Below are 26,888 nucleotides of genomic sequence, written 5' to 3' on the forward strand. Positions count from 1 at the left end.
TAGGCAGGCTTTTCCTTAGTTACTGGCTGAGAGGAGTTTTTTAAATGGATTGTTCTGCTCTGTTGCTTGTAAATGTGTTTTTAGTATTGATTTTATTTACCATTTTTAATACAATACTTGTTTAATTGTTTTATAATATTTGTTATACTTACTGTTTTTATTGTTTAAATATTGTCTTTTAATGTCAGCTGCCTTGGGAACTTTTAAGGAGAAAGACAAGGTAAAGACACACACACACACACACACACACACACACACACACACACACACACACACACACACACACAGAGAGAGAGAGAGAGAGAGAGAGAGAGAGAGAGAGAGAGAGAATTTCCTCAAAAGTATTTTATTTTAAAATAATTTTTAATTTTTGTTAAAATCATTGAATTTTATCCACTCTGCTACAGTGGCCATGTGTTTTGGAACTTTTATATTTTCTGAAACACTCTCTGGTCCCCAGTGTGATGAAGACCTCTATGGGTTGAAAGCTAGCATCTTTTTGCAAATTGTTATTGGTCTACTAAAAGTTTCACCCACCTTTGCCTCTGGATTGTACTCAAGGATAACATGGCTTTTCTTCTGTTTATTTTTTAATGGTTAGAAATGTTCAGTTTACTTTAGACTGGCAATTGCTTAGAAACATTGATATGGTCAAAATACGATTGCACATGTTCAGCTACTTTCAAGTAATAATGTAATCTAATTGGACTGTGCCAAGCTAGATCTGAAATGCCTAAACAACCAAAATCTGTACATAATTGATTAGTTACTTTAAACATGGTAAAGAAACCTCTTAGAATGCACCTTAAAAAAGGCCTAAAGCCAATTGTTAGTTTCAGTCAAGGCAGATAGTCTATTCAGTTTTTGAATGATATGTTAATGCGTATATAAACATGTATCATTGTATCTAGTCTATTGGGGACTGGGAAGTGATTTAGGTTTAAGATTATTATCAACTTGGTTTTTCTGTTATTTTTTTATGCCTGCTTATAAGGCATATTTTATGCCATTTACTACAGCTAGAATGGATAGAAGTTAGTCTGGGCTTGGGGACTTATGAGATAAACCAGGGGTCGTCAACCCCCAGTCCGCGGCCCGGTGCCGGTCCATGGGCTTGCCGGAACTGGGCCGTGGATATGTATCTTCATGCTTGTGGAAGGGGGTGTTATGCTCACACGGGGGGGACGTGTTGTGCTCACAGGGTGTGTGTGTCATGCTCAGGTGGTGGGTGTGTCATGCCCCCACGAGCTGCAGGGGACATGTCATGCTTGCGTGGCGGGCATGTCATGCCTGCGGGGGATGTGTCACACTTGCGCGGCGGGCATGTCACGTCTGCGGGGGACGTGTCACTTGCATGGCGGGTGTTTCATGCCTGTGGGAGACATGTCATGCTCGTGAGAGACCTGACACGTCCACCGAATGAGTGTGGGGGTACGCCCCCCCTGCACATGGAGTTCACTCTCCACAGCCAATCCGTGGCCCCAAAAAGTTTGGGGACCAATGATATAAACCATTTTTTAAAGGCTTAGATGAAATTGTTCAATAAATGATTGAAAAACAGCTATTGTATCACATTAGTTGATACGCTTTTACACTGTACTGCAATGTGAGACATAATCTGCTTACAGAAAAATATCTGGATTTGATCTGTAAAGTATTAATTTTCATTTTTTTAATTGCCCCATTAGTGCTGCCACTTTCTGGACAATTTACAATATGCAGTAAAAACATAACAATATAATACAGTAAAATACAATTAAACCCTCTCACTAGCTGAAATTGCATTTAAATCAAAATACATAAATTAAAACCCATTAGAACATCTCAGGACAAATTTACATTTGTAGAAGTCTTAATTAATTTCCTAAAACAGAGAGGGACGGTGCCTGGTGAACCTCTCTGTAGGAAACTTTTCTGGAAGAAGAGGGCCATGACTGAGAAAGCTTACTTCCTCATGTGCGTTTTAGATTCGTTAGGTGTTACAATTCTTAACATCAAGGATTGCAAAGAATGAGTGGAATAGACACCTGTGTGTCCTACAGCGACCTCTTGATGGAGCTACAGACACAGGGTCTACATTATGGGTGGGATCTCATTGATCTCATTGAATGGCTTGCTTAGCTTTCTGTCCTCAGTGAACAAAGTACCCCCAGTAGCAGTGAAGCTAGCTCAATTTGTGGAAGTGACCGAGAAAAAACATTTTCCCCCATATAATACATTTAGCTGGGTTCTTTAAGTGGATATAAGATCCTGACAGCAGAAGTTAAACCTGCGAGTTTTACTATATGTTTTTATCTTTTATAAACTAGCACTGATTGTTCATTTTACTTACCTATTTGAAATACTTATATGCTGCCTTTTTCCTAAAGGATCCAAGGTGGCTTACAGTATTAAAAGAAACAAAATTAAAAGCTAAATAATAAATGTATTGTTTATTTAATAAACAATAAATTAAATAACCCTTGCCTCTGGATTTTGTTCAAGTACAGCATCTATATTGTATTCATAGCAAAAAATATGTTGATCCTCCTTCCTTTAGATAAAGTCCGAAGCACAAAAAGTTGATGCAGTTTTCCTGTCAGTATCCAGATCACAGATTGCTTATCTTTGGAGGTAAAAACCCAGGTAGTTTGATAGAATCAAGATTGGCTCTATCAGTGAAATTGATGTATAACCAGATACTGTATTTACAAGTCAGAGGAGGCAACAGTTCATTCACGAACACAAATAATTTAGTTATATTTTTAAATTTAAAATTATATCCTTGCAGACATCCTGATGATCAAATGAATTTGAAACACAAGTGCATTTTGAGCATAAAACAGTTTGTATAATAGAAATGCATACTTTTTCTCTTGTCTTATTCAGGCTGGTATCACACTTTTTTCGTGTTCTGCAGGTGTTTAGTTTTTATTGTTCTTTTTCGTGGCCTCTGTTATTCACACTGTGGGTAATCTGCGCATGCACGGAGCCTCGTCAGAGTATTCTAGAGCTTCTACGGTAGCAAAAAAAATGCATTAGTACAGACCCCTCCCCCCTGGTATATGTACCTTGGTGCCAAGGCTCTCCCTTCAGTTTCTTTCAACTGCTGTGTTGAGAGCCTCGATTGTTGGTTCTGTGAAAGATCTGAAAATGAAAGAAGGAAAGTTATTGAACTTTATTATTATTATTATTACTATCCTTATTATTTGCAAAACAAGATATGCAGAGCTGTCCTGGCATTCTTCCCACCATGACGTCCCACCATCTGGTAGGTGAGCTTGCTAGTCACCCAAGTCACCTGTGTGCATTCACAGAGGCCACGAAGCAGAAAAAGAGGTTACCTGCCTGTAACCATAGTTCTTCTAGTGGTCCTCTGTGAATCCACACATCCCACCCATCTTCCACTCTGTCTGTCATTTTATATTAAATACTTCTTCTTTTTTACCCAGCGGACATTTATCAGGAACTGAGGGGAATCTAAGATGGGCGGAACATACGCTCCATGGGGGAACATCCCACTAATGATGCATTAAATAAATAAAATAAATATTTTTTAAAAAATATTGTATACTTAGTGTTTTAACTTTAAATAATGTAAACCATCTTGAGTCCTTTTAAGGAGAAAGGTGGGGTAAAACTAGTTTAAATAAATAAATATTTAAAAAGCCATTCATCATGCAGTTCTAATAAACCTTATAGCTGCTTTAATGAGGAAGAAGGAAGCTATTATTAATCCTTCACCTCACACGATAGACAGGGAAAATGGCAGGGGTTTAGAAAAAGCAGTAAAAGTCCATGTGGTTGTCGAAATAATACAAATGCAGGAGCATTTAATTGACCATAAAGAATATAAAACAAAACAAAAACCAAGCAGTGAGCTTTCAATGATAAGTCAACTTCTTCAAGGCTGTGCATCAAGTTCTTGCGGGCAGTTCCAAACTTATATGCTGTTACCAGTGTCCCAAATTCACATGGCTAAGGATGCTGAAGTCAGGTTTCTTCTCAGATGGAGATAGTTGGTTTCAAGCTCTCCCTCAGCTAGCAGTTTGGAATTTATGATTTATAATGAGTTTTTTAACAGTTTGCTAAGAGAAAGTATTGAAGCAAGAACTTCAGCCAAAAGCAGCTAAATATACACACATTAAGCTTTTTGATGCAATAAAATAATTAAGGAATTTAGCATTAGTTCCTTTTAGTTGAGATATTAATTTTGTAATTTTAAGGTCATTGTGTTTTTTTTTGTAGTCAAATCATGATTATTGATTGGAGTTCAACATGCACTCAACATTTTCTGCAAATATTCATGTCTGATTCTTAATGAAGGAGAAGATCCACAGTTATTTCTACTTAGGTCTCATTGTTTTCTCTTACTATATATTGTCTATTATGAACAGTACTTTATTTAAAAGTTTTCAGTCAATAGTTGTCTAGTTTTAATGGTTAATATTTTAAAGGCTGCCCAATCAGTTTGGCACTAAGTATTCATGGGCTAATTTTTTCACATTTCACAGTGAAAGATGGTGGCAACCTTTTCTCCTTTACTGACTTCTGAACCCAGTTTTTAACATTATTTTTGCCTGCCAGTAATTAACAGTAACAAAATTTTAAGAACAGAGGTACTCAATTTAGTTGAAAAGCTGCATTATTTAAATGAGTGGAATTAGCTGGAAACTGTACTGTATTAACACATGCTGCCAGAGGCTGAAGACTGCATATAAAACACTTTTTCATGTTTTCCTTGAACTCCTTTAACTGAGCCTAACATTCAGCTGATGTGAATGAGCTCTGTCTCAACCTTGGCAGGAACTGAAGAATATTGGTATCTGTTGTAATGAATAGTGGAACAGCAAAAAGCTTAAGTGAGCTGGGACAAGTACTGTCCCAGTATGATGAGCTAAACACAAGCATTGTTCGGTGAGCAGCCTCTGTGTCATTTTGGAAATTAAATCTTGGCTGGCTAACATTCGGTCTGTGTACACACATTGAATTTCTTTGTCTCTTTACTGTGGTATCCATTCATAATTAAACGTTTTAAAGTTCTAAAGAGGTCCTTGAATGCCTCCGCCTTTAAATGTGCCTTGAAACAAGTATTTGATCCAAGGATGACATATTCTAAATCCCTCATGTTTGGTAACATTCCTCTGCTCACATAAAAATGCCTCGGAACAAATTCTTATGCTGTACTTGCAAATGGAAAGTAGTTTATGGCTATTTGCAGTTAGAATCATGGCCCTAAAAAGATTTTGACAACAGTATTCGTGTTTTGTGACAGATTCATGTCTCTAATGCCGCCTCAGCTTTCAGTGATGCTTCTGTTTGTTTCAGAATAAATCAGAAATCAATCTACTCTTTGAATGGACTTTTCTGGAATGCTGAAATTTTCCCTTGAACACAAAGAAATTGTTCTGAAAATATTAGTTGATTCATTGTTTACCCTGGTTCCAGTTACTGTGGCTGAAAAATTAATTCCTGAATGCCGTTCATGCTGTATGTATGAAAGAGAGTGGACCAGAGGCTAACGAGAGTTAAAGCCAGTGGTCACAAAGTGCTGTTTCACCTCTCTTTCAGCCTAAATTAGAGAATAATAAAAACAGTGGAATTTTTTCCCTTAATGGTAGAAGTCTTTCTTTTATAGGGAAACTACAGGACAAATCAGGGGGTATGATGAACAATTGGGGAAGGAGCAGATTGGGCAGAATTATGTTTTGTATGATAACCTGGTGTTCTCTGTTTTGCATTATTACGTTAGCCTCATGGTCTCCTCTGAATTTCAAGTTTTTAAATTAGTTCCAGAGATGTAACTGGGACAAGTTACCCAGATACCTATACCAAAATTTTAGTGGAGTTCTGTAACTTGTTTGCATACAACATTCCCCCAAGGTGTTTAGTTCGTTCTCAAAGCTCTTAATTTGTACTGAAAGAAAAGCATGATAGTTTTATTTCACAAACTGACTTGTGCCTTTTTTTTCCAGTTTATCAGTGACTGCATTGCTTAGACAGTACAGTCCCTGAAATTACTTACTATTTGATTTACTGTTTAGTTTAACTTTAATTATCTGGTGCTTATGAACTAAATTGTTTCTTGCTGGTTGCTTTGGGGACAGATTACTAAATCTGATAGTTATTGACCCACACTAGCTTTTTAAATTGCCTGGATACAAATTTAAATGCATATGTTGATCTTGAGAAAGAGTATCTTGCATCATTACTGTAAATTGCCTGGTGGCTACTCTTTAATTTAGTGATTCCCAAATTTAGGGCCCCAAAGTTCTTGGACTACAACCACCAGAAGACCTAATTATTAGCTATGCTGGCTAGAGCTTCTGGAAATTATAGTGTGACATTTGGACCCCCAAATTTGGGAGCTACTAACTCAATGTCTGTAACTGACAAATTTGGTGTATCTTTTGTGAATTTTTATGTATGCTTAAGATCCCTGTGTATTATATAAATATTTTCCCCTCATTATCACTTGTCTGCCCCTTAGATAAAGCTTTAGGTTACCTTAGCATACAGAGACCGTAACTGTTGCCATATCTTCCATTATATCATCGTTTATCACTCACTCTGATCAAGGAATTCAGAAGTTGTAATCCCAAGTATGGAATGCCTTGGGCAAGCTGCACAGTCCCTCAGTGCCCTCGGAAGGATCCGGTGAACCTCTTTCTGAGTGCTTTATGCCTAGAAAAAATTGAGAAATGTTATCATAAGTTGGAATCAGCTTCACAGCACACAATTATTAATACTAGTGACGTTTTTATTTGTTTAAGCTTACATAAGATTTATAAAAAGTATTTGTGTGTATGAATGAGAGTTCTCTTCAACACTGTAGTATATGAATGATTGATTATTACGTAACAGTCAATTGATTGTGTAAACAGAAGTGCTTTTCATTGTTTTCGAACACATGTGTACTCCATGGATTTGAAGAGAGTTACGGTTCTCTAAAAATCAATGAGGCTAAATTGTCGAAAAGTCTGGTTCTTCAGAAAAAGGAATAACAGGCGTTCTCCTAAATAATTCCTGGTATTTACTTAGTGGAGAAAACAATAGATAGAAAATAGAAATTGTCTTTTGCTATATAGGTTGAAAATTTGTGAATTTCGTATATGATTTCAGTGTTAAAAATTAAGTGAATGGAACCACAAGGTCTCTGACTTGTATTAATTATACTAGTTTTTTCGTTTTAATTAGAGCAGGTCTTCTGAGAATAAACCTTTTTACCATTAGGCGTTTTGAAATCTGTGAGATAAAAAGAGAGTGTTATTTCAGAGCATTAGTTACATGATTTTAATTAATGATTATAATCTCCATGGTCACTTTTTGCAAAAGAGCATTTAATCTCCTAATCACTTTGCATTTTGCACAAACACTTGGGCCTTGCAATGTTATCTCTTTTTCCCCATTTTGTTAAAATCATAGTTTTATTCTTCAAACTCCATTTCCTACCACAACACCTGTTTTTCATGCAGACAGAGCTGATAGGTGGAGTAGTTCACTTCTTTTTGCCAAGATAGAACATAGCTCCTGGCAAGGTTATGTTTGAAAACAGTTTTTCATGCAGGGATCGTATTCAAGCAGCATTGCTTTTGCCAAGATCCTTTGACTAATGAAGGGCCTGAATGATAGTGTATCCTTCTTCTTCGCTTGCGGCATGAACATGTAGCATTTCTTCTGAGAAAAGCCATTCTGGTATATCAGACAAAGCAGGAAATTTAACCTTTGTGGAGGAAGGTCAGTGTTTGTTACTGGTAATAGAAAATAGCAACTTTCAAAACAATATAACAAATAGATTTTCTACTTGGCAGTAACTGACACAATGAATTTCCAGAATTTTTTCATAGGAAATCAACATGAAAACCAGTGTGTTTACTATCTTCTTTAGCTCTTAGCACCACATTCTGTTTAAAAGACTTCTGTATCACTAACTTCAAGAACCTCCTGCTGTCTGGACACTGGCAATTTGAGTTGTGAAGTACAAAGACTTAAAAACCCTTTAAAGAGTTTTTTAAAAAGCACACACATTCTCTCTCTCTCTTTGTGATCAGCACACAAGGACTAAAAGCATTTGTAATTCATTGTTTTTACTGCGAAATATCTTTCTCTACAAAGTGTATTGAGAAGTTTATGCTTGACTGTGGTTCTAGTATAGTAAATATTCTAAAAAATTGGGGGTATAATAAAGGTGTAAATGTCCCACAAAGAATTGTGTGAATGTTTTAGGAAAGTAAATAGTGGGAGCCTGTTTAGTTTTATCTTTTCAGTTAGTCAAACAAAAGGAAATACAAAATCAAGTATTATTCTTTAGTAGTATTTGGAGAGTTAGAGGGAAGTATTTGCTTTTTGAAGAGAGATTCCTCTTTGACTGTGAGAGGACCTGCAGTGGAAGTTCCACATGAATATTTATTGTGGCCAGGATGAAGCTTTGACATCTATCTGGAGTAAGATTTAATATTTGGGTGCTTAAGCTGCCACTACGATGTATCCCGGATCTTCTGCCCAAGTTGATTTTGTTTTCATATTAATGTTTTTACAAGTTCATGATGTGTACATACTTCAGTCATGGAGTTTCATGGTTGAAAGAACTTGTTTTAAAGACATGTTTGTGCTGGCCAATTATAAAGTGATGTGTACTAGTAAATACCATGGATAGGTTGTTCAGTGAGTCTCATGTCCTGTCACAATCAGACTTATCTAAGTTTTAAGCTCTAAAATTATTCTCATAGAACAGATATTGACCTTATCACAATTTTCTTTCATATTATGTGTTCCTGCTTTGAGAGATCTCATTCCTCTAAGCTATTGTTCACCCCCTTTTCTGTGTTGAAAAACAGGTGAATGTGATAACTATTTATGTATCCCAAGCATGCATTATCTGTCCAGGATGCACTTCTTTTTTGTCTTAGCCTCCCATCAGGCCTCCAATTTGAAAGCAGCGTTTTAGAAACTTAAAAAAAATCTCTCTAAATGAGTAAATATTCGTATATATGGTCCAACACTGTCAATCTGTTAATAGAGCTGCATCCAGCAGTGCTAATGGGTGGAGACTGATTCCTGTGCAGCTCCATATGTGCCCTCTGAACGTGCTACAGAGGACAGGAAAACTCTCAAGAGCAGGTCTGTGGGAGATATTAGAGAAGCCATTATCAAGCTAGTATAAAGATTGTATAATTAGCACATATCACTAGGAATGCATCTAAAATGTTGGAGGGTATGTGATATTATAGGAACTTTTTCATCATCTATGGTGGGAATGTCCTATTATTTAAATTTTTTGTATCAAAATTAGTGAAGAGGTTAATAATATTGTTAACAATATTTTTATTTAAATCCAGTGACAGCTCTTTTGGAATCCTCTCAGAGGCCAATAATAACTTATACACAAAGAGTTGATAACATTCTTATTGTTAGCAGTCAGACAAGAAGTTGCAAAAGATGGAAGGATTTAACAACTGACTTGTGATATAAAAGAGTGTGGGACATTTACTCAGTAAATATTGAGAGAAAGAGACTAAAGTGGTGCCTTGAGTTATGAACTTAATTGGTTCCAGAAAATGGCCGTAACTCAGGTTGGTCGTAACTCAAAGCACCATTTCCCATAGGAATGCATTGAAACACCATTAATCCATTCCGGCCAGGGAAAAAAAATCACATTCCCCCCCCCCCAAAAAAATACCACTGCAAGACCTATCGGAATGTGTTTGGGGGAAAAAAAAACACCAAAAAAACAAAACAACACTGCAAGACCCATCGGAATGTGCTGAGGCTGAAAAAAATCACCAAAAGAACAACAACACAGCAAGCCCCCATCGGAAGGCACTGGGGCCGGACAGAAAAATTGGGGAAAAAACACACCACACAACAACACAGCAAGCCCCATCGGAATGTGCTTGGGGCTGGGGAAGAATCATCAAAAAGCAACAACAACACAGCAAGCCCCATTGGAACAGACTGGGGCCGGGGGGGGGAATAGCCCAAAACCCCACACAACACTGCAAGACCTATCAGAACGCAATTAATCCGTTTGGGCGGGGGGGGGGGAAGCACAAAAAAAACTAGAAAAATCACAGCACTTAAACATAACCCCCCAGCCCAAACCCACACTGCAAAACACCCTGTATGTACTCACTCAGAAGCAGAAAGCAGCACCAGGCAGGCTGAAAGCAGCCTACAACACACACTCTCTAACTATTGGGGCAAAAAAGAATTGTTAGAAAGACACTGTCAGTTGTGGGAGGCAGCAAGGAATGTTTAGGAGGGATTCTATGGACAAATAAAATGCCTATTAGATTACCATGAACCATTCTGTTCTAGTGTGAGTAAAGACAGAGGAACCTTTACTAAAAACATATATAAATGACCCAATGACCCAATTAATATATAGGTGCTTCTGCGCCAGTTGAGCTTAGATCTCCTTAAGACTATATTATGCACTTCTTCCTGTCTGCTTCTTCTTTTAAAGAGTTAATATTCATGTTAACATATTTATTGTGCTATTGCTATGTATTTAGGAGACGAAGTTGACTGCCATTGGGAGAGTGCTTCTGAAATGACATTGGATCAGATGCAGCACAACTCTCCCAAAGACAGAGGAATTTCTTCTGTTTTAGGAAGCTTCTAATTTGTGAAAGAATGCTGATTTGAGAAGGGGTTGATTGATGTCTATTCTCTCTTCACCTCCTGTTCCCTGTGCTTCCCACTGGTCTGCTTTCGAGGATAGGTTGGCCATCAGGAGCTGGATGGAAGCTGATGTTTGGGACTATACTGTACAGAGAAATCGGCATAAACACTGACTTGCTTTCTTAATGTTTATTCTTGTATTAGGACCTCAGAGGTCTGTATATATGGCTGCAAATTATTTTAATAAAAGTAACTTGCACATTTTGCAATGATTTAATTGCTGCTATCTACAGAGAACTTCAACAGGTTGCAGGAATATTGTAAGAGAAATCCATTCTGTAATTTTTATTAGTGTCCCTGGAAATTTACCTTACCATTGCTTTGTCTGTAGTGAAAAACTATTGACGAACTCCTCACTGCTACTCTCTAAGGATTAGCTAAATTATTACCATTGTGCCTTGTTACTATAACTTCTTGGTCTTTTGTTTAATTGTACCTCTGGGTAGGCCAACTATAGGCCCTTCTATCTTATTTACTCGGGAACATTATTCCTAAATCTGTTAGGTGGCAATACATTTCAAAATGTATATAAATGATCCAATTAGTCAGAAGTCTAACAACAACATAACTAAGATCCAGGGAGTACTTCAGGCAAGTATAGAGGCCTCGGCATATCCAGTTAATTTTTTCTGTTTTTCACCTTTGAATTGTGTATCCCCATGCTTATGTCCCCATTAGTTTAAAAATATCTGTTCATTTTCCTGAGCATTTTGTATGGAATGAGGAAGTAATGTCAAGTAAAAACATCCCAAAGCTCCTTTAGGCACATTAAAGTCACTATAGTCTATGCGTCCTAGCCTTTATATATATAAGTCTATAAGGCAATATATATTGGTTGTTAATATAAAACAGGACAGTTTTAAAACTTCCAGGGTAGTTTTTCAAAGTTTTTGGAAATATTTTGGAGTACAACATCAAAAGGATCACTTTCATTATAACCCATTTTATGTCAGATAACATGGCACTGGTATGTGGAGGACAATCCCATCCATTAGGCAGATTGCTATTGGCATATCAGTCTATTGGACCCATTTGTGAATCTTTAAAAATAAGAAAACATAAGCACTCACATTTTGAATTGAAGTCAGAAATCAGCCAGGAGCCTCTTCCAACATAGATAAGATATAAACCTTCAATATGGTCTCAATGAGCAGCCAACCACATAGTGTTTTGGTCTAGTTGCCCCTCCAGACTATTTTTGGAAGCAACTGAATATAAAATGGACTGAATACAGCGCTGTATTCCAAGATCAGTGACATCCTGTGAGTGTAGTTTCTCTTGTAGCAGAAAGCGGTGAAAGAGGTTGGGTGGGCAATCTTTGACCAATTGACAAAATATTGCTGCCTCACCTAATGCATCAGCAAAAATACTGGATAAGAATCGTTCTGCAGACAGAAGGTGGGTTTTCTTCCATGGGAAGCTTTTGCTGGTTCTATCTACTATATTGTAGTGCTGCTGCATGAACAGTATCTGTGCATAGTGATTGAGTAGATTTTCCGTCTCCCCCCCCCCCCCCCGGGCTACAGGCTGGAAAGACCAGACTCTTAATTGTCATTTTGTTTTTTTGGTTTTGTGAATATTTTCTTGGCTGCTGTAAAGCATAGGTCTGCTGTTTCAAGATACAGGGGCAAGGCAAATCATACTGAATGTAAACAGACCAAATCAGCAAATCAACTGTAGAAAATCTAGGGGGTGAGTGTTCAGTATTGGGATAAAATACCCATACCTGTATTATTAATATGTAATTTATTGAAGCAAGGTATTCTGGTTCACTATTGTAACAGTAACAACTAAAGTCACGATCAGACCAGAGTAAGCTCTAAGTTTTATTGATTTAAATTGGAAGCAATGGTACACTCAATCCATTCTTGAGCTAAATTAGTTTTAAGATACTTTTTTTTCATTGAATTGTATATTTTAATAATCCCAGCTCATTCCAGTAGTGTTTGTTTTGGTATAAAAGAGAGAAATAAGGCAAACATATTCTAACCCGCAGAAGAGTGAACATGTTGTTGTTGTTTATTCATTAGCTGTGTCCGACTCTTCGTGACCCCATGGACCAGAGCATGCCAGGCCCTCCTGTCTTCCACTGCCTCCCAGAGTTTGGTCAAATTCATGTTGGTAGCTTCGATGACACTGTCCAACCATCTCGTCCTCTGTCGTCCCCTTCTCCTCTTGCCTTCACTCTTTTCCCAATGTTGGGGTCTTTTCCAGGGAGATTTCTCTTCTCATGAGATGGCCAAAGTATTGGAGCCTCAGCTTCAGGCTCTGTCCTTCCAGTGAGCACTCAGGGTTGATTTCCTTCAGAATGGAGAACATATTATAGTGCAGTCTAAATTTTTTGAGAGGATACATTGTGTGTATTTTGCTTAACAAGTATTACCAGCTAAATAAGACTACAGAATGGATGCATGTCTTTCTGTACTTTACTGTTCTTTTATTTAATTATTTTATCGCACAATTATAGCTAGACTGTTGTAACCCTTTGTAGTCTGTTCATTTTGACATATAAATGCACAACATTAATAATAATTTGTATTTCAGAGGTGCTGTAGAAACCTTGATAACACATATAGCATTGGAGGGGATATAGTAGAATTAAATTGATGGTGCCACATCAGTCAGTCGCTGATTCTTTATTCCTTATTGCAACAGAAAAATTACTTTATCAGTCTTTTGATTATTTATTTTACAAATCATGTTACAAGAAGGATAGCCAATACAGTGGGGTCTCTACTTAAGAACGTCTCTACTTAAGAACAATCCAACAAGAACAACTCCATTTGCTAAATTTTGCTTCTACTTGAGAACAGAAATCCAAGATAAGAACAGGAAAAAAAACCTTTCCTGCTCTTTTTTTAACCTTAGGTCATCTTAGGTTAAAAAAAATTCTCCCCCTAGTGGTAGAGTACGTATTAACCAGCTTTGCATTAGTTCCTATGGGAACTAATGCTTCAATGTACGAACGCACCTCTACATAACAAAAAAACAGCCAGAACGGATTAATTGGTTTTCAGTCCATTCCTATGGGAAATTTTGCTTCAACTTAAGAACGTTTCAACTTAAGAACACCATTCCAAAACGGATTAAGTTCTTAAGTAGAGGTTCCACTGTAGTTTCTATGGACGGAAAAGAGCAGATACGGATTAAATGGTTTTCAATGCATTCCTATGGGAAATGCAGATTCAACATAAGAACTTTTCAACTTGAGAACCACCTTCCAATACGGATTAAGTTCTTAAGTAGAGACCCCACTGTATATGAGAAACCCTCTTATGTTGTTCCCAAATGGTGCTTCTCTCAGAGCTGCAGTTAGTTTCCATTCTCACTGCTTTTAAAAAGGATTTGAAGACCCATCTCTTTGAAGACCTTTTATACTGGTTTGACTTGCTTATTTGTTTCAATGATTTTATTGACTCATTTTAATGACTTCTTAAAGGTTTTATTGCTTCCATTGTTTTCTATAATGCTAGCTTGCAAGACAAGTAGAAATAAAATAAATAAAAAATAATCATTGCTCCAGTCTCAAGCGCACTCTATTCTGATGGCATCCCATGATTCCAAGGAACCATTACCACTCATATGGTATTTGAACAACATGCAGAGAGAAATGTAGGAGAACATCCCTTCAGGATCTGCCATAAAGCTGTATTTTAGCACAGCAGGGTTCCAGTGGCAGTTGCCAGAGCACTTAAGCTGTATGCACCTGCGTAAAACCCAGATAGGGTTCCAACAAAATGTCCCCTTGTAAAAGACTAGCAAAATGCCAGCCACTGCCATGACAGTAGCAAAAGAAAGCAGGAAAAAATGGTAAATTGCCAATTCCTTAAGGTATACAACCAAAAGGGGATGTGGTGGCGCTGCGGGCTAAACCACAGAAGCCTTTGTATGCTGCAGGGTCAGAAGTCCAGCAGTCGTAAGATTGAATCCATGCAGCGGAGTGAGCTCCCGTCGCTTTGTCCCAGCTCCTTGCCAACCTAGCAGTTCGAAAGCATGTAAATGCGAGTAGATAAATACAGTGGTGCCCCGCATAGTGACATTAATCCATTCCGGATTAATTGTCGCTATCCGGAGACATCGCAATGCAGGAGGGAAAACCGCATAGAAACACAATAAACTTGGTTTAATGTGTTTCTATGGGGCGAAAACTCACCGTTATGTGATGATGTTCCTTAGTGCCGCCATTTTCGCCGCCTCGATAATAATATCAACTTCACTGGGATTTTTAATATTATTAGTATTCGTATCATTTTTTACTTGTTTCTCCCCTGTATGTTGTGTAAACCTGATTTACATCTGACCTGGTAAAATCTGTAAAATATTATTTCGCTTAACAATTTTAAATTGTTTTTTGTTTGGATTTTTACACATTGGTGCTCCACTATGGGAATAGCTGATATTTATCACATATGTGGGTCATTAGTTCTTAATGTTTTTCCCCTGGCCTTGTTGAGGTTTAGAGATTCATCTCAGTCAAATATGAATACACAAATCAGGTCTTATTTTCCAATAATATGGAATAATTGGAAGCAAAAAAAATCACATAGAGGCAATCTAAGACATTTTATGTTGTGCTGCAAGCTGGCTGAATAGCTCTATAATATGGGTACCCGAATCCAGAGGGCAGGGGTTTGGTTCTCCATATGCCTTCTCTGTGTCCTTGGGCAAACTACTGTACACGGTCCCGGAGTACTCCTAGAAGAAGGGAATGGTAAACCTGAGTACTCCATACCTAGAAAACCATGGAAAAGGATGTGTGAGTTGGATTCAGCTTGATGGCACAAAATTGTTATTAGTCATTGTGCCGTGCCCCTTGCATGTCCCTGGATTATTTCACTGATCTAAGGCCCACACTAATCTAAGGCCCACGTTCCTATTTACACTGCCACCAGTTGATCTCTGTCAACATTATTTACTTGGAAAGACTGAGGTCCATATTGCATGTAACTTTTAACAAACTTTTAGCAAAACCAGGTTTATTGGATACAGTTCAGATCTTGAGTTTGACATAAGTAGATTCCTAAAAGACATTAAAGCTTTCAGTAGTTTCATAATAACTTATTCCACACTTAACTCTCTCTACGTTCCACACTCTTAACTGCTTTTCAACTCCCAACTGACTATCTGCTTTCCCTATCTGCTTCACCCCTCCCTTTATGTCCCCTTGGCTCCGCCTTCCAACAGCTCTCTTTGGTGCATGTCAATACACTCATACATATGCATAGGCAGGGTGATCGCCACAGTCCTGCAGGAACAATTTGCTTGACAGAAGCTTCAGTCACCTGATTGTAATTCTTTTTGTGAAAAGCAGACTTTTGCTATATTGTTGGAATAACTGAGCAATGAGAATAGCTCAGTATCTGAAATTGATGCTTATTATAGATTAATAAAGTTGCTGTAGTTAATAAATGAAGCAGCTTTTCCAAATGCAAATCAATGTTTCCAATAGCAGAATTGGGTTTTCCAAAAAAATACTTCAAAAATATTTTATAAAATTCAATTGAAGTCTTAGGCTCTGCGTTGTTTTATACGTAAAGTGAACAGAATATTTGATGACAGTAACACTGTGTTATGAAGACCTACTGCAGAAATTCTATCACAAATTAAGTTTCTCATAAGTATATAAGTCACTTTGATAATGTAACTCACAACTACTGCATATGTTTGTAATGCCATGTAGTAACTATCAAGCACCTGTCGTAACTGGGTTTGTACATGGATATAAGGACTAATTGGAAATAGTCCTTGAATGCTACATTCTATTCTAAAGTTACAGTATACAAGGAAGTTAATTGAGGGGGAAATGAGAAGAGTTGAGAGTTGGAGATAAACACTAGGTCAAAAAGCAGGGGAGGGCATGGGAGGGAAGAGAAGGAAGATGATGATTTAGGGAGGAATTTACATTAGAAAGAAAATTTTTGAAAGATTATTATATTTTTAAGGTGGTTATTGGAAAGATAAGAGTAGATGGAAAGATTAGAATGTAAAAAAAAGCATGCTGCTTATATACCGCACCATAGCGCTTCAAGCACTCTCTGGGTGGTTTACAATTTAATTATGCAGGCTACACATTGCTCCCCCCAGCAAGCTGGGTACTCATTTTACTGACCTCGGAAGGATAGAAGGCTGAGTCAACCTTGAGCCGGCTACCTAGGATTTGAACCCCAGGTCATGAGCTGTCACGTTCCCGGGGGTTACAATAGCCAAAGTCCGATAAACCAGTCCAGGGTCAGAGATATCAAGAATGCAAAGCCAAAGTCCAGAAGCCAACTTACAGAATGAAGTCCAATGTCAAAGTCCAGGGTCCGATACACAGTGTAGTTCAGGGTCAGAGTTCAGAGTCAGGAACACGATGCAAGAAGTGTGGATGCAAGTCAAGGTTTTGACTCCTTGCTTCCACGAAGTTTCTGGCTTCACTGGAAGATGTTTTATAATGAAACAGCTCCTTGAACTACTGGAAAGCTTTCTATCCTGCTAATACAGTGGTGCCTCGCATAGCGACGTTAATCCGTTCCGGAATAGGGTAACCGGCCGGGGGGCGGTTCCAAGCGGTGGCGGTGGCGGTAGGGGTTTGGAGCCGCCTCCCGGCCGGTTACCCTATTCATAGCCAGACTCCTGAGAGTCCGACCATGGAAGGGGAACCGGCCGGGGGGCGGATCCTAGCCCCGGATGCCTGATGGGCATCCGGACCCCTGCCGCCGCCGCCGCTGCTTGGATCCGTGTCGCGGCCGGCTACCCCATCCATGGTCGGACTCCTGAGAGTCTGACCATGGAAGGGGAACTGCCCGGGGGGCGGATCCTAGCCCCGGATGCCTGAAAGGCATCCGGACCCTTGCCGCCGCCGCCGCCGCTTGGATCCGCGTCGCGGCCGGCTACCCCATCCATGGTCGGACTCCTGAGAGGGTCCTTCCGAGGCTACCGCCGGCATTTTCCCCCAGCTGAGCAGCGGGGCTCCCGGTCAGCTCGGGGAAAATGCCCCCTCCGAAGGGGAATCCCGGCAGTGGCCTTGGAACGACCCTTCGGAAGGGTCCTTCCGAGGCTACCACCGGCATTTTCCCCCAGCTGAGCAGCGGGGCTCCCACTCAGCTAGGGGAAAATGCCCCCTCCGAAGGGGAATCCCGGCGGTGGCCTTGGAACGACCCTTCGGAAGGGTCCTTCCGAGGCTACCACCGGCATTTTCCCCCAGCTGAGCAGCGGGAGCGGTCCTCTGGAGGCTTCCGCCACTCAGCTGGGGGAAAATGGGGTCCATGGGGAAAACATCGCAAAGCGATTTTTCCCCATAGGCAACATCGCAAAGCGATGGCAAAAGAGTTTGCTTTTTTGCCATCGCTATGCGGATTCATCGTTAACCGGGGCACTCGTTAAACGAGGCACCACTGTACTCAGGTGTAGATGAACATAAGTCTCTGTGGAAAGCCTTTGAGCGATCCTCTGATCTTCTTGTCCTGAGTCTTTCCCGAAGCCTGCCCCGAAGCCTGTCTGCTGTGGAGGGAGAATCTGGAGGCAGTTCAGGTGTTTCTGATCTCTCCACATTCTCTTCAGCCACAGTTAACCCTTCTGGGTCCAGGTCTTCAGAAGCACTCATGACATGAGCACAGTTTTAGCTGCAGTACAGCGGTTTAACCACTGCGCCACGAGGTGCCATGGTTTATCAAGGTAAAAGAAGTAGGAAGAAATAGAAAGAAACAGCAAGGAGAAAGAAGAAATAGAAAGACAGTCAAACCAATAAAGATGCAGAGAAAACAGAGGTAATCAGAACGATAGGGAGAAGCCACAAACTGATCAACAGATTTAATTGGATTGTGTCGTCCACCATTAAACTGTCATTTAGCAATTCTGCAGTTGTCCTATATCAGCAGTGAAGAATCCTTATCCCTCCAGATGTTTTAGAATTCAAGAAGACCCAACTGGTGAGATCAGCAGTAAGGGATAGTGGGAGTTACAGTGTAAACATCAAGAGGAACAAAGATTCCCCAGCCCTTTCCTGTGAGACTCATTCAGTATACAGTGGTGCCTCGCTTAACAGGTGCTTCGTTTAGCGATGAAACCACATAGCAATTAAGTTTTTGCGATCACAAAAGCGATCACATTGCGATGTTTCCTATGGGGTTTTATCGCTTTGCGATGATCGGTTCCCTGTTTCGCTTACCAATCATCGCAAAGCGATGATTTTTAAACAGCTGATCGGTGGTTCCAAAATGGCCGCTGGGTAAAAAATGGCCGCCTGCTGTGTTTTCACGCCAATTCCTCGCTTAAGAGGCAGCGAAAATGGCCGCCGTATGGAGGATCTTCGCTTTAAGGTCAGTTTTTTGCCCATAGGAACGCATCAAACAGGTTTTAATGCGTTTCTATGGGCTTTTTACAATCGTATAGCGACGAAATCACTTAGCAGTGATTTTTGCTGCACGGATTAACGTCGCTATGCGAGGCACCACTGTATTTATTCTCCTCCCGGCTCATGCATGTCAGTGTCTTTATGTATTTATTTTTACTCATTAATTTTCACATATATTCACATTTTAAGTGACCACACAAATGGTTTTCTTGTAGAAAAATACTTTCAGATGCAACAGTGAATTGGCCTATGCAATCTGATATTCATTTTAGCGCTCATCAGGCTTGGTCTCTAATGGTGTCATTTTCTTTCATATCTCTGAGGTGATTGAAATGCCATTCTTTAAAGTGAAATGTCCTAAACCAGTGTCTGGCAGTTCCTATTAGCTGAAGAGCATCACAAACAGTAACAAGGTCTCCAAGGACCAGTTTTCTTGCAAGCTGCGTAGTCGTATTTTCTCATTAGTTCATTTCAGTTGTCACTAATGCCATGTTCTGGGCTTTTGCAAAGTAGACCAAAACATAAAAACTGTGTATGCATGTTGAACAGACAATTATTTTTCATAATTCAAGGTCCCTTTGAATCCATTTGACATACCATGTACTTTACACAGTTTAATTAATTAACCTTTATATCAATTCAACACAGAATGGTAGAAAGATTGCTCCTAGGAAGAGTGTATAAATGGTAATGTACCATATAAAAGTCTTTTAAACTTGGGTTTACATTACTTGCTTTGCAGCCACTGTATACATAAATGCAGAAAACCACAAAAAATAATTTGTTGAAATGTTTAAATATATATAAAATGCAAGTGTTGATCTTAAAATATTTTACCAGCATATGTTGTCAGGGGAAAAATGAATACAGTATGTATGATAGTTTATTTTTCAATATATTGTAGTTTTCTTGCAACAATATACAGGAGCAATGAAAACAGTGACTTCTAGGTGGATTGCTGTACCTTAGATTGTACTTAATTTGTGAATGTTTTCCATATATTTTTATAGCTGGAATCCTGTTGTTCTTTTCTGTGTGTAGTAACCAAAATAAGCCAGTTGGACAAGGTATATCCCCTGCCACTTTGCACTACTGTAACTGCCAGCTGGGGACTGCTTGAGAATGGCAGAGTGTTGGCCTTCAGAGAGGTTATGTTTCCAAGCCTCCATTGGTGGCTTGGGAAACTCCCTCTCCTTCGGGGGGGGGGGGTGACTCTCGCAGCAAAGAGTGAGGTTCATAGCTTGGGGGTCCATCTGGATCTGGCGCTCACCATGGAAACCCAGGTGGCCGTCAGTGGTCCTCTCCGCCTATTACCATCTGTGGCGGATTGCCCAGCTGTGTCCCTATCTTGATGGCGGGGCCCTCACCACTCTGGTCCACACACTTGTAATCTCGGGATTAGACCACTGTAATGCGCTCTACGTGGGGCTACCTTTGAGATTGATGCAGAAGCTTCAAATGGTGCAGAATGCAGCAGCTAGATTACTTAGTGGAAGAAGAAAACATCAGCACATTTCCCCCACACTGGCTGCCTTGCATTGACGGCCTATTTGTTTCCACATTGATTTCAAAGTGTTAATGATGACATATAAAGCCCTAAATAGTTTAGGACCTCGATACCTAGCAGATCGCCTTCTCCCACCTAGATCTACTCGAGTCACTCGCTATAGCCAGGAAAGGTGGCTGAGGGGCCTAACGCTGAGAGAGGCCCGGAAAGAAAGAACAAGAAACCAGGCCTTCTCGGTAGTGGCCCCTCGCCTTTGAAACAACTAGCCATCAGAGATCTGCCTGGCACCCTTGCTGGGTGTTTTTAAGAGCCAATTAAAGACTTGGCTCTTTAGGCAGGCCTTCCCTCCTGTCAACACTTGACTCTTACTTTTACTTAGTCTGTTGTTCTTTTTTCCATATTGATCAATACTAACATTGTCAATTTAATTCATGGTTTTAACTTTTTTATGAATAATTTTATTGTGAGCCGCCCTGAGTAGAAATAGTCTAGAAGGGCGGGATAAAAATCTAATTAATAAATAAATATGTTCTACCATTACAAAAATTTGTGAGCCTTGTTTCTTTTGTTTTCACAATAAAGCAATGACAACTTTGTAGAGAAGTTGCAGGATGGCACAATAAGTGGTTAATGGTATATGTTGCTACTCTTCATTGGCAGGCTAAGTGCTTGACGGTAAATTAATGATTTTTCTACTGGAAAGGCTTGCTGAAGGTCTGAAATTGCTAAAATGTACACAACAAAGTAGTTTATATAATAAAATCTATAATAAAATATGTAGCATACAAAACATAAATAGTAAAATCCATAAGACAAAACAAAATTATTATGCTTGTTTATTTTTGGATATACATTCATTCCATTTTCATATATTTAGGGGAAAGTAGGTAAAATAGAAAAAAATACTATTTTGTTTGAGAAGCCAACAAAGGCATTGAAATTTAAATCTTCATTCTAATTATTGCATGTTTCTAGAACTAAATATCTGTGCTCTATTTACAGACTATAATTTCATACTGTGATGTTTGTTGACATATGTAATAATCATTGTGAATATTTAGGAATGAATCGAGGGTATTATTTATATTTAATTCCAATTCAGTCACACATTGGCTAAAATGTTTATATTTTCTCTGTGTGTAGAGCATTGTATGTTGTTTGTCTTTTTATTCTAATTGCTTAAGGCAGGGGTCCCCAACCCCCGGTCCATGGCCCGGTGCTGGTCTGTGGCTTGGGCCGGACCGAGCCATGGAGACAGATCTCCCACCCAACCTTCATGCACTCCCACCCCCGCACAGCCCATTTGCACATGCGTGTGAGTGCACGCGAGTGCCCTCTCACCCCTTTGCAAGTGTGCAGGAGTGTCCCCTAAGCACCACTCTGCCCTTTGTGCCTGTGCATGCGCAAGTGCATACCCATTCATGCACGCACACACACAAACGTGCACCTTCTACTTCACACATGCATGCGAGCGTGGGGGGGGGTGCCCCACCTTCCCCAACTGGTCCGTGGACTTAAAAAGGTTGGGGACTGCTGGCTTAAGGGATGTTCACTAACCCATTGTCTATGCATAATCCCTGTTATTTATAGCGTGGTGAGCAACAGCTATCATAAATACAAACTGGGGATCTGTGGAGCAATGACAGTACTTTGCTCATGGAGCAATTACTCTTCATGATTGCTAAAAGCATTCTGATTAACATTTTAGTATCCAGCATTTTCTACTCATTCATAAGAGCTTGTATAATATTTCAGAAATAAAGATATGCTCAGACAAAATTGATTTTGTCAAAATTGAAACTGTCAGTAAAATATTTATTTTACTTGCAAGTAATTCACTTTCAAAAGTAAATATATAATGGTTGAAATCCTGTTGTGTAGTTACACAAATAGTGAAATTTTAGAGAAAAGTTGCCATAAGTTAGGAAATCTCCATAGACCTTATCTGTTGCATGCAGTGTTGTATGACTCTGTCCCACTTGTGAAAACAGTTCATTATGTAGAGACATGGAATAAGGCTTTCTTTCCTATAGCACTCTGACTGTGGAATGCCCTTCTCGTGGAGACCATTGGTACTACTAACATTGGCATCATTTGGATGCCAAGTTAAAACATACCTATTAGAGCCTTTCATGGTTGAGGATCATGACCTGTGCAGGTTTTAATGCAATGGTTTTAATGTCTCATTTTTAATCTTGTGTTTTAAACTAATTGATTTTAAATTGTTTCAAATATCTTATGTTTTAAAATGTTTTTAAATCATTTTATATAATTCTGTAAAACTGAATAAATGTTTAAAATAAATCAATAATGTGTATGGAGATTTCTCAGTTTATGGCAGTTTGCGTCCACAGGTTGTGCCATTTGCATAACTGTGCAACATTTCAGCTAGTATATTTGAAATCTTTTAATATATTTACTAAGGAGTGAAATTTTAATTCCATCCATTACCTACTGCCATTCTAAAAGTCCAGTAGCAAATAATATTTCAGTAAGGTAACATATGTATAAGAACTTTTAATCCAGATTTGTCTGTATTCCAGATGTGTGGAGGTAATTGCTAAAGAAGGACAGAACTTGAAAGAACTTTATTTGGTGTCATGTAAAATCACAGACTATGGTAAGTAATACTGATTTATTCTTTTTCTTTAAAAGGTCTTTAAAAATTGTTTATGGTTCAACCTTAGAGATTTCTTCTTTTTTATAATATATAATAAATGTGAAAATACATCATTTCAAAACTGGTTTGAAATCAGTTGTAATATGAAAACAATTAAAATGATGGTTTTAAAAGATAGACCCCATAATGTTAAACAGCTAGTTTCTCTACTTTTTAATGAATAGTGAACACTGAATATTAAATATTGCAGCATTTCTTGAAGTTCATATGGTATGTTTTATGTACATGCCAAAATAAAATGCTTATCACAGGAAATCTATAAAAGTGACATGCTCCTCAATTCAGTTATTACAAACTGGTTTATTTGAGGTTCTAGATGTACAGGTGAACCATGGTTTTAGCCATGGTTCACCTGTACCATGTACCATGTACTTGTCTCTGGTGAAGGAGCAATAGGTTTAACTGATTTGTCAATTTAGATATTGTGCTTATTTTTAGTTAAATTTCCTTAACTATAAGGTGATATAATTTCTGAATTGAATGATTGTTCTTCTTTGTGGCCTCTGTGAATCACACATTGGGTGATCCGCGCATGCACGGAGCCTCATCAGAATATTCTAGAGCTTCTGTGATAAGAAAAGATACATTAGTACAACCCCCTCCCCCCAGTATATGTACCTCAGCTGCCTTTACCATGAGTGTCACCAACTATCAAGTGGTTATGGGCACCTACCAACGCTTCTTATGGGACAATGTGTCTACCCTGATAGAGGTACTGCCTGGTGATAAAAGGGTTCTAGCACAAACCTTTCAGCAAGAAGGCCTCTCAGTGGCTAAACAACAAATGTTGGCAGCACACCACACTATCGATGCCACATCAAAGTCTATGGCCACCTCTGTAGTACTTCACTATTTCTCCTGGCTTAGGATAGCTGGCCTTGCAGAGGATGCCCGCGCCCATATCAAAGACTTCCCCTTTGATGGTGTCAGCCTTTTCAGTGCTGAAACAGATGACTTTTTCAGAATATATAAAATAAATGAACAGCTGCCAGGAGCTAGGGAGTTTACTCCACATAACAACAGTGCACACAGTGCACACAGTGGTGTTGTCCCTACACCTCCTGTCAGAGGTTTCAACATGAACCTCTTTGGCAAATAACCACTTACTCCTTACTACAAACAGCAGTCCTATTGCACCAAGACCCGGCAGCAAACTACACTCAGACGTGACAACCGTAAACCTAAGCACCAGGTTTGACATCAAATCGGACAAGTCTGTTCTTCCACTGCGCCACAGGAAAGACTGATTTGCAGTAATCGACTTACGAGATTCCTTCTTCCACATTTCCATCAATCCAGCTCACAGGCCTTACCTGCAGTTAAAGTTAGGTGTTCAGGCCTATACATTCAAAAGACTCCCATTTGGGCTCGCCACAGCCCCCCGGGTATTCACCAAATGCACAGCCCCCATAGCAGCATACCTCAGGCTGCAGGGCATTCAAATCTTCCTGTACATCGATGACTGGCTTCTCGTAGCTCACTCTTGCCTCAAAGCACAGCGTGACATCCATTTTACTCTAACCTTTCTTCAAGATTTCAGCCTTGCAGTAAACCTGCAAAAATCTACCCTAGTACCTACCAGATGTATCCATTACATTGGAGCCTACCTGGACTCTGACAAAGCCGAAGCATTTCTCCCAGATGACAAATGTTTCAACTTAATCTCTCTGGTTGGCACCTTCATCCCTCACACACTTGTTTCTGCATTGACGGTTCAACATGTCCTCAGCATGATAGCCTCTGTAGTTCAGCCCACCTGTCTAAAGATGAAATCCCTTCAGGCATGGTTTCTGACTCTGTTTGACCCACTCCTTGACCCACCACCTACCCTCTTACATGTCACTCAAAGCTTGCCTCCCAACTCTCATGACGGTTCTCCAAACAAAACCTGACAATGGGACAACCCTTCCAGCAGCCCATGGATACAAGTCACTATGGACGCAAGCCTTACTGGCTGGAGAGCTCACTGCAGATCTCTCCAGATCCATGCTAATTGGTCATAGAGAGAAAAAAATGCTTCACATCAGTGAACTAGAACTACTAGCCATCATAAAGGCCCACAAAGCTTTCAGAAACCACCTCTGCAGCAAAATGGTCCAGATAGACACAGACAATACCACGGCAATGTACTGCATCCTCAGGCAGGGCGGTACTCACTCCCCAAGCCTCCTATACTTCACCGTTGACCTGTGGGAGTGGTGCCTCTCTTACCACATTTGTCTCATGGCAGTCCCTGTAGCCAGCCAAGATAACCACCTGGCAGACTTACTCAGACTTACAAAGCCCACAAATAGAAACTAGACCAAACGGTATTCCTGTCCCACTGTACTAGTTGGGGGACACCCACAATCAACCTGTTTGCATGCAGATCCAGGAAGAACTAAAAATGCAAACACTATTGTTCCTGCACAGGAGTCAGCAAGAACTCCCTCGGCAACACCTTTGTCAGACATTGGCCCAAAATGCTGACCTACCTCTTTCCACTGAGGTCATCTGTTTCCAGCAAAACAAACCCAATGCCATTCTCGTAGCCCCGTGGTGGCCATGACAGCCCTGGTTTCTCACTCTCTGCCAACTGTCTTCTGAGATTTATCATCTTCCCCATCTACCTCACCTCCTCACCCAAAACGGGTCAGATCGTCGACCCAGATCTCCCAGTGCTTCATCTTATGGCGCGGAGGATTCTGCCTCCTTGATTACTGTTATTCATCATGCAAAGAAACCCCAGACCAGGAGAGCCTACATATATAAATGGGAAAAAATCCAGTCCTTCACTTCCTCAAGAGCACAGTCAGCAGTTAACCCATCTCTCTCTAATGTTATACATTTCCTTGTACACCTTAAGTGCATGGGATGTTCTCTCTCATCACTCAAAGTATATCTGTCTGCCATTGTGGCACACCAGCTACCAACCTCTCCAGCCTCTAAATTCTTCAGGCATCTTACTTTCAAGTGTTTTCTCAAAGGGCTAACTCACATATGCCCTGATCCATGCTCTCCTCCACCTCAGTGGTTGTTCACACTAGTCCTTCGACACCTTACAAGGGCCCCTTTTGAGCCCCTGGCATTGACAGACCTCCGTCTCTAACCTTTAAGACCGCATTCCTCATGGCAATCACCTCTGTGCGACGCACCAGTGAGCTTGCAGCTTTGCGGTCTGACTACCCATATCTCCACTTTCACCCTGACAAGATTTGGGTTTTTGTAGATATCTCATTCTGTCCCAAGATTGTCTCCCAGTTCCATTTCTCTCAACCATCAGTTCTTCCATCCTTTTCCCATCTCCGTCCATTCTTCAAGAATGCATCCTTCACACCCTGGGTGTAAGACGGGCTCTAGCTTTCTATATAGCCTGCACACAACCATTCTGGCATTCAACTAGACTTTTTGTCAGCTATCAGCCTCCATCAAAAGGTCTCCAAGTCACCTCTCAGTGTATATCCAAGTGGGTTGCCTCTGCTGTCCAACATGCCTACTAGCTTCCACGCCTTTCCATGCCACAGCTCCTTCGCCCACACTCTACCAGGGCATTGGTGGCATCCACAGCTTTTCTCCAAGGGATTCTCCTTGAGATTTGTCCATCTGCCACATGGTCGCAGCCATCCACATTTATTAATCACTATTGGCTAGACGTTTGCCAGAAGTCCAGTGCAGCTTTTGGACATGCTGTACTCTCTTCTATCTTGATGTGACAATCTTCTCTC

General features: G+C 39.9%; 1 protein-coding gene across 1 annotated transcript in view; it reads left to right on the forward strand.

The window, feature by feature from the left end:
• Window positions 1-26,888, forward strand: part of FBXL17 (F-box and leucine rich repeat protein 17) — a 242,717-nt gene that overhangs the window by 94,522 nt on the left and 121,307 nt on the right. The window contains exon 7 of the mRNA XM_072992481.2: window positions 23,048-23,124. Coding sequence (XP_072848582.2) covers window positions 23,048-23,124 — 77 coding nt within the window. The remainder of the gene's footprint in view (window positions 1-23,047; window positions 23,125-26,888) is intronic.

Source organism: Pogona vitticeps, chromosome 2, assembly GCF_051106095.1.
Source record: "Pogona vitticeps strain Pit_001003342236 chromosome 2, PviZW2.1, whole genome shotgun sequence".
Classification (NCBI taxonomy): domain Eukaryota; kingdom Metazoa; phylum Chordata; class Lepidosauria; order Squamata; family Agamidae; genus Pogona; species Pogona vitticeps.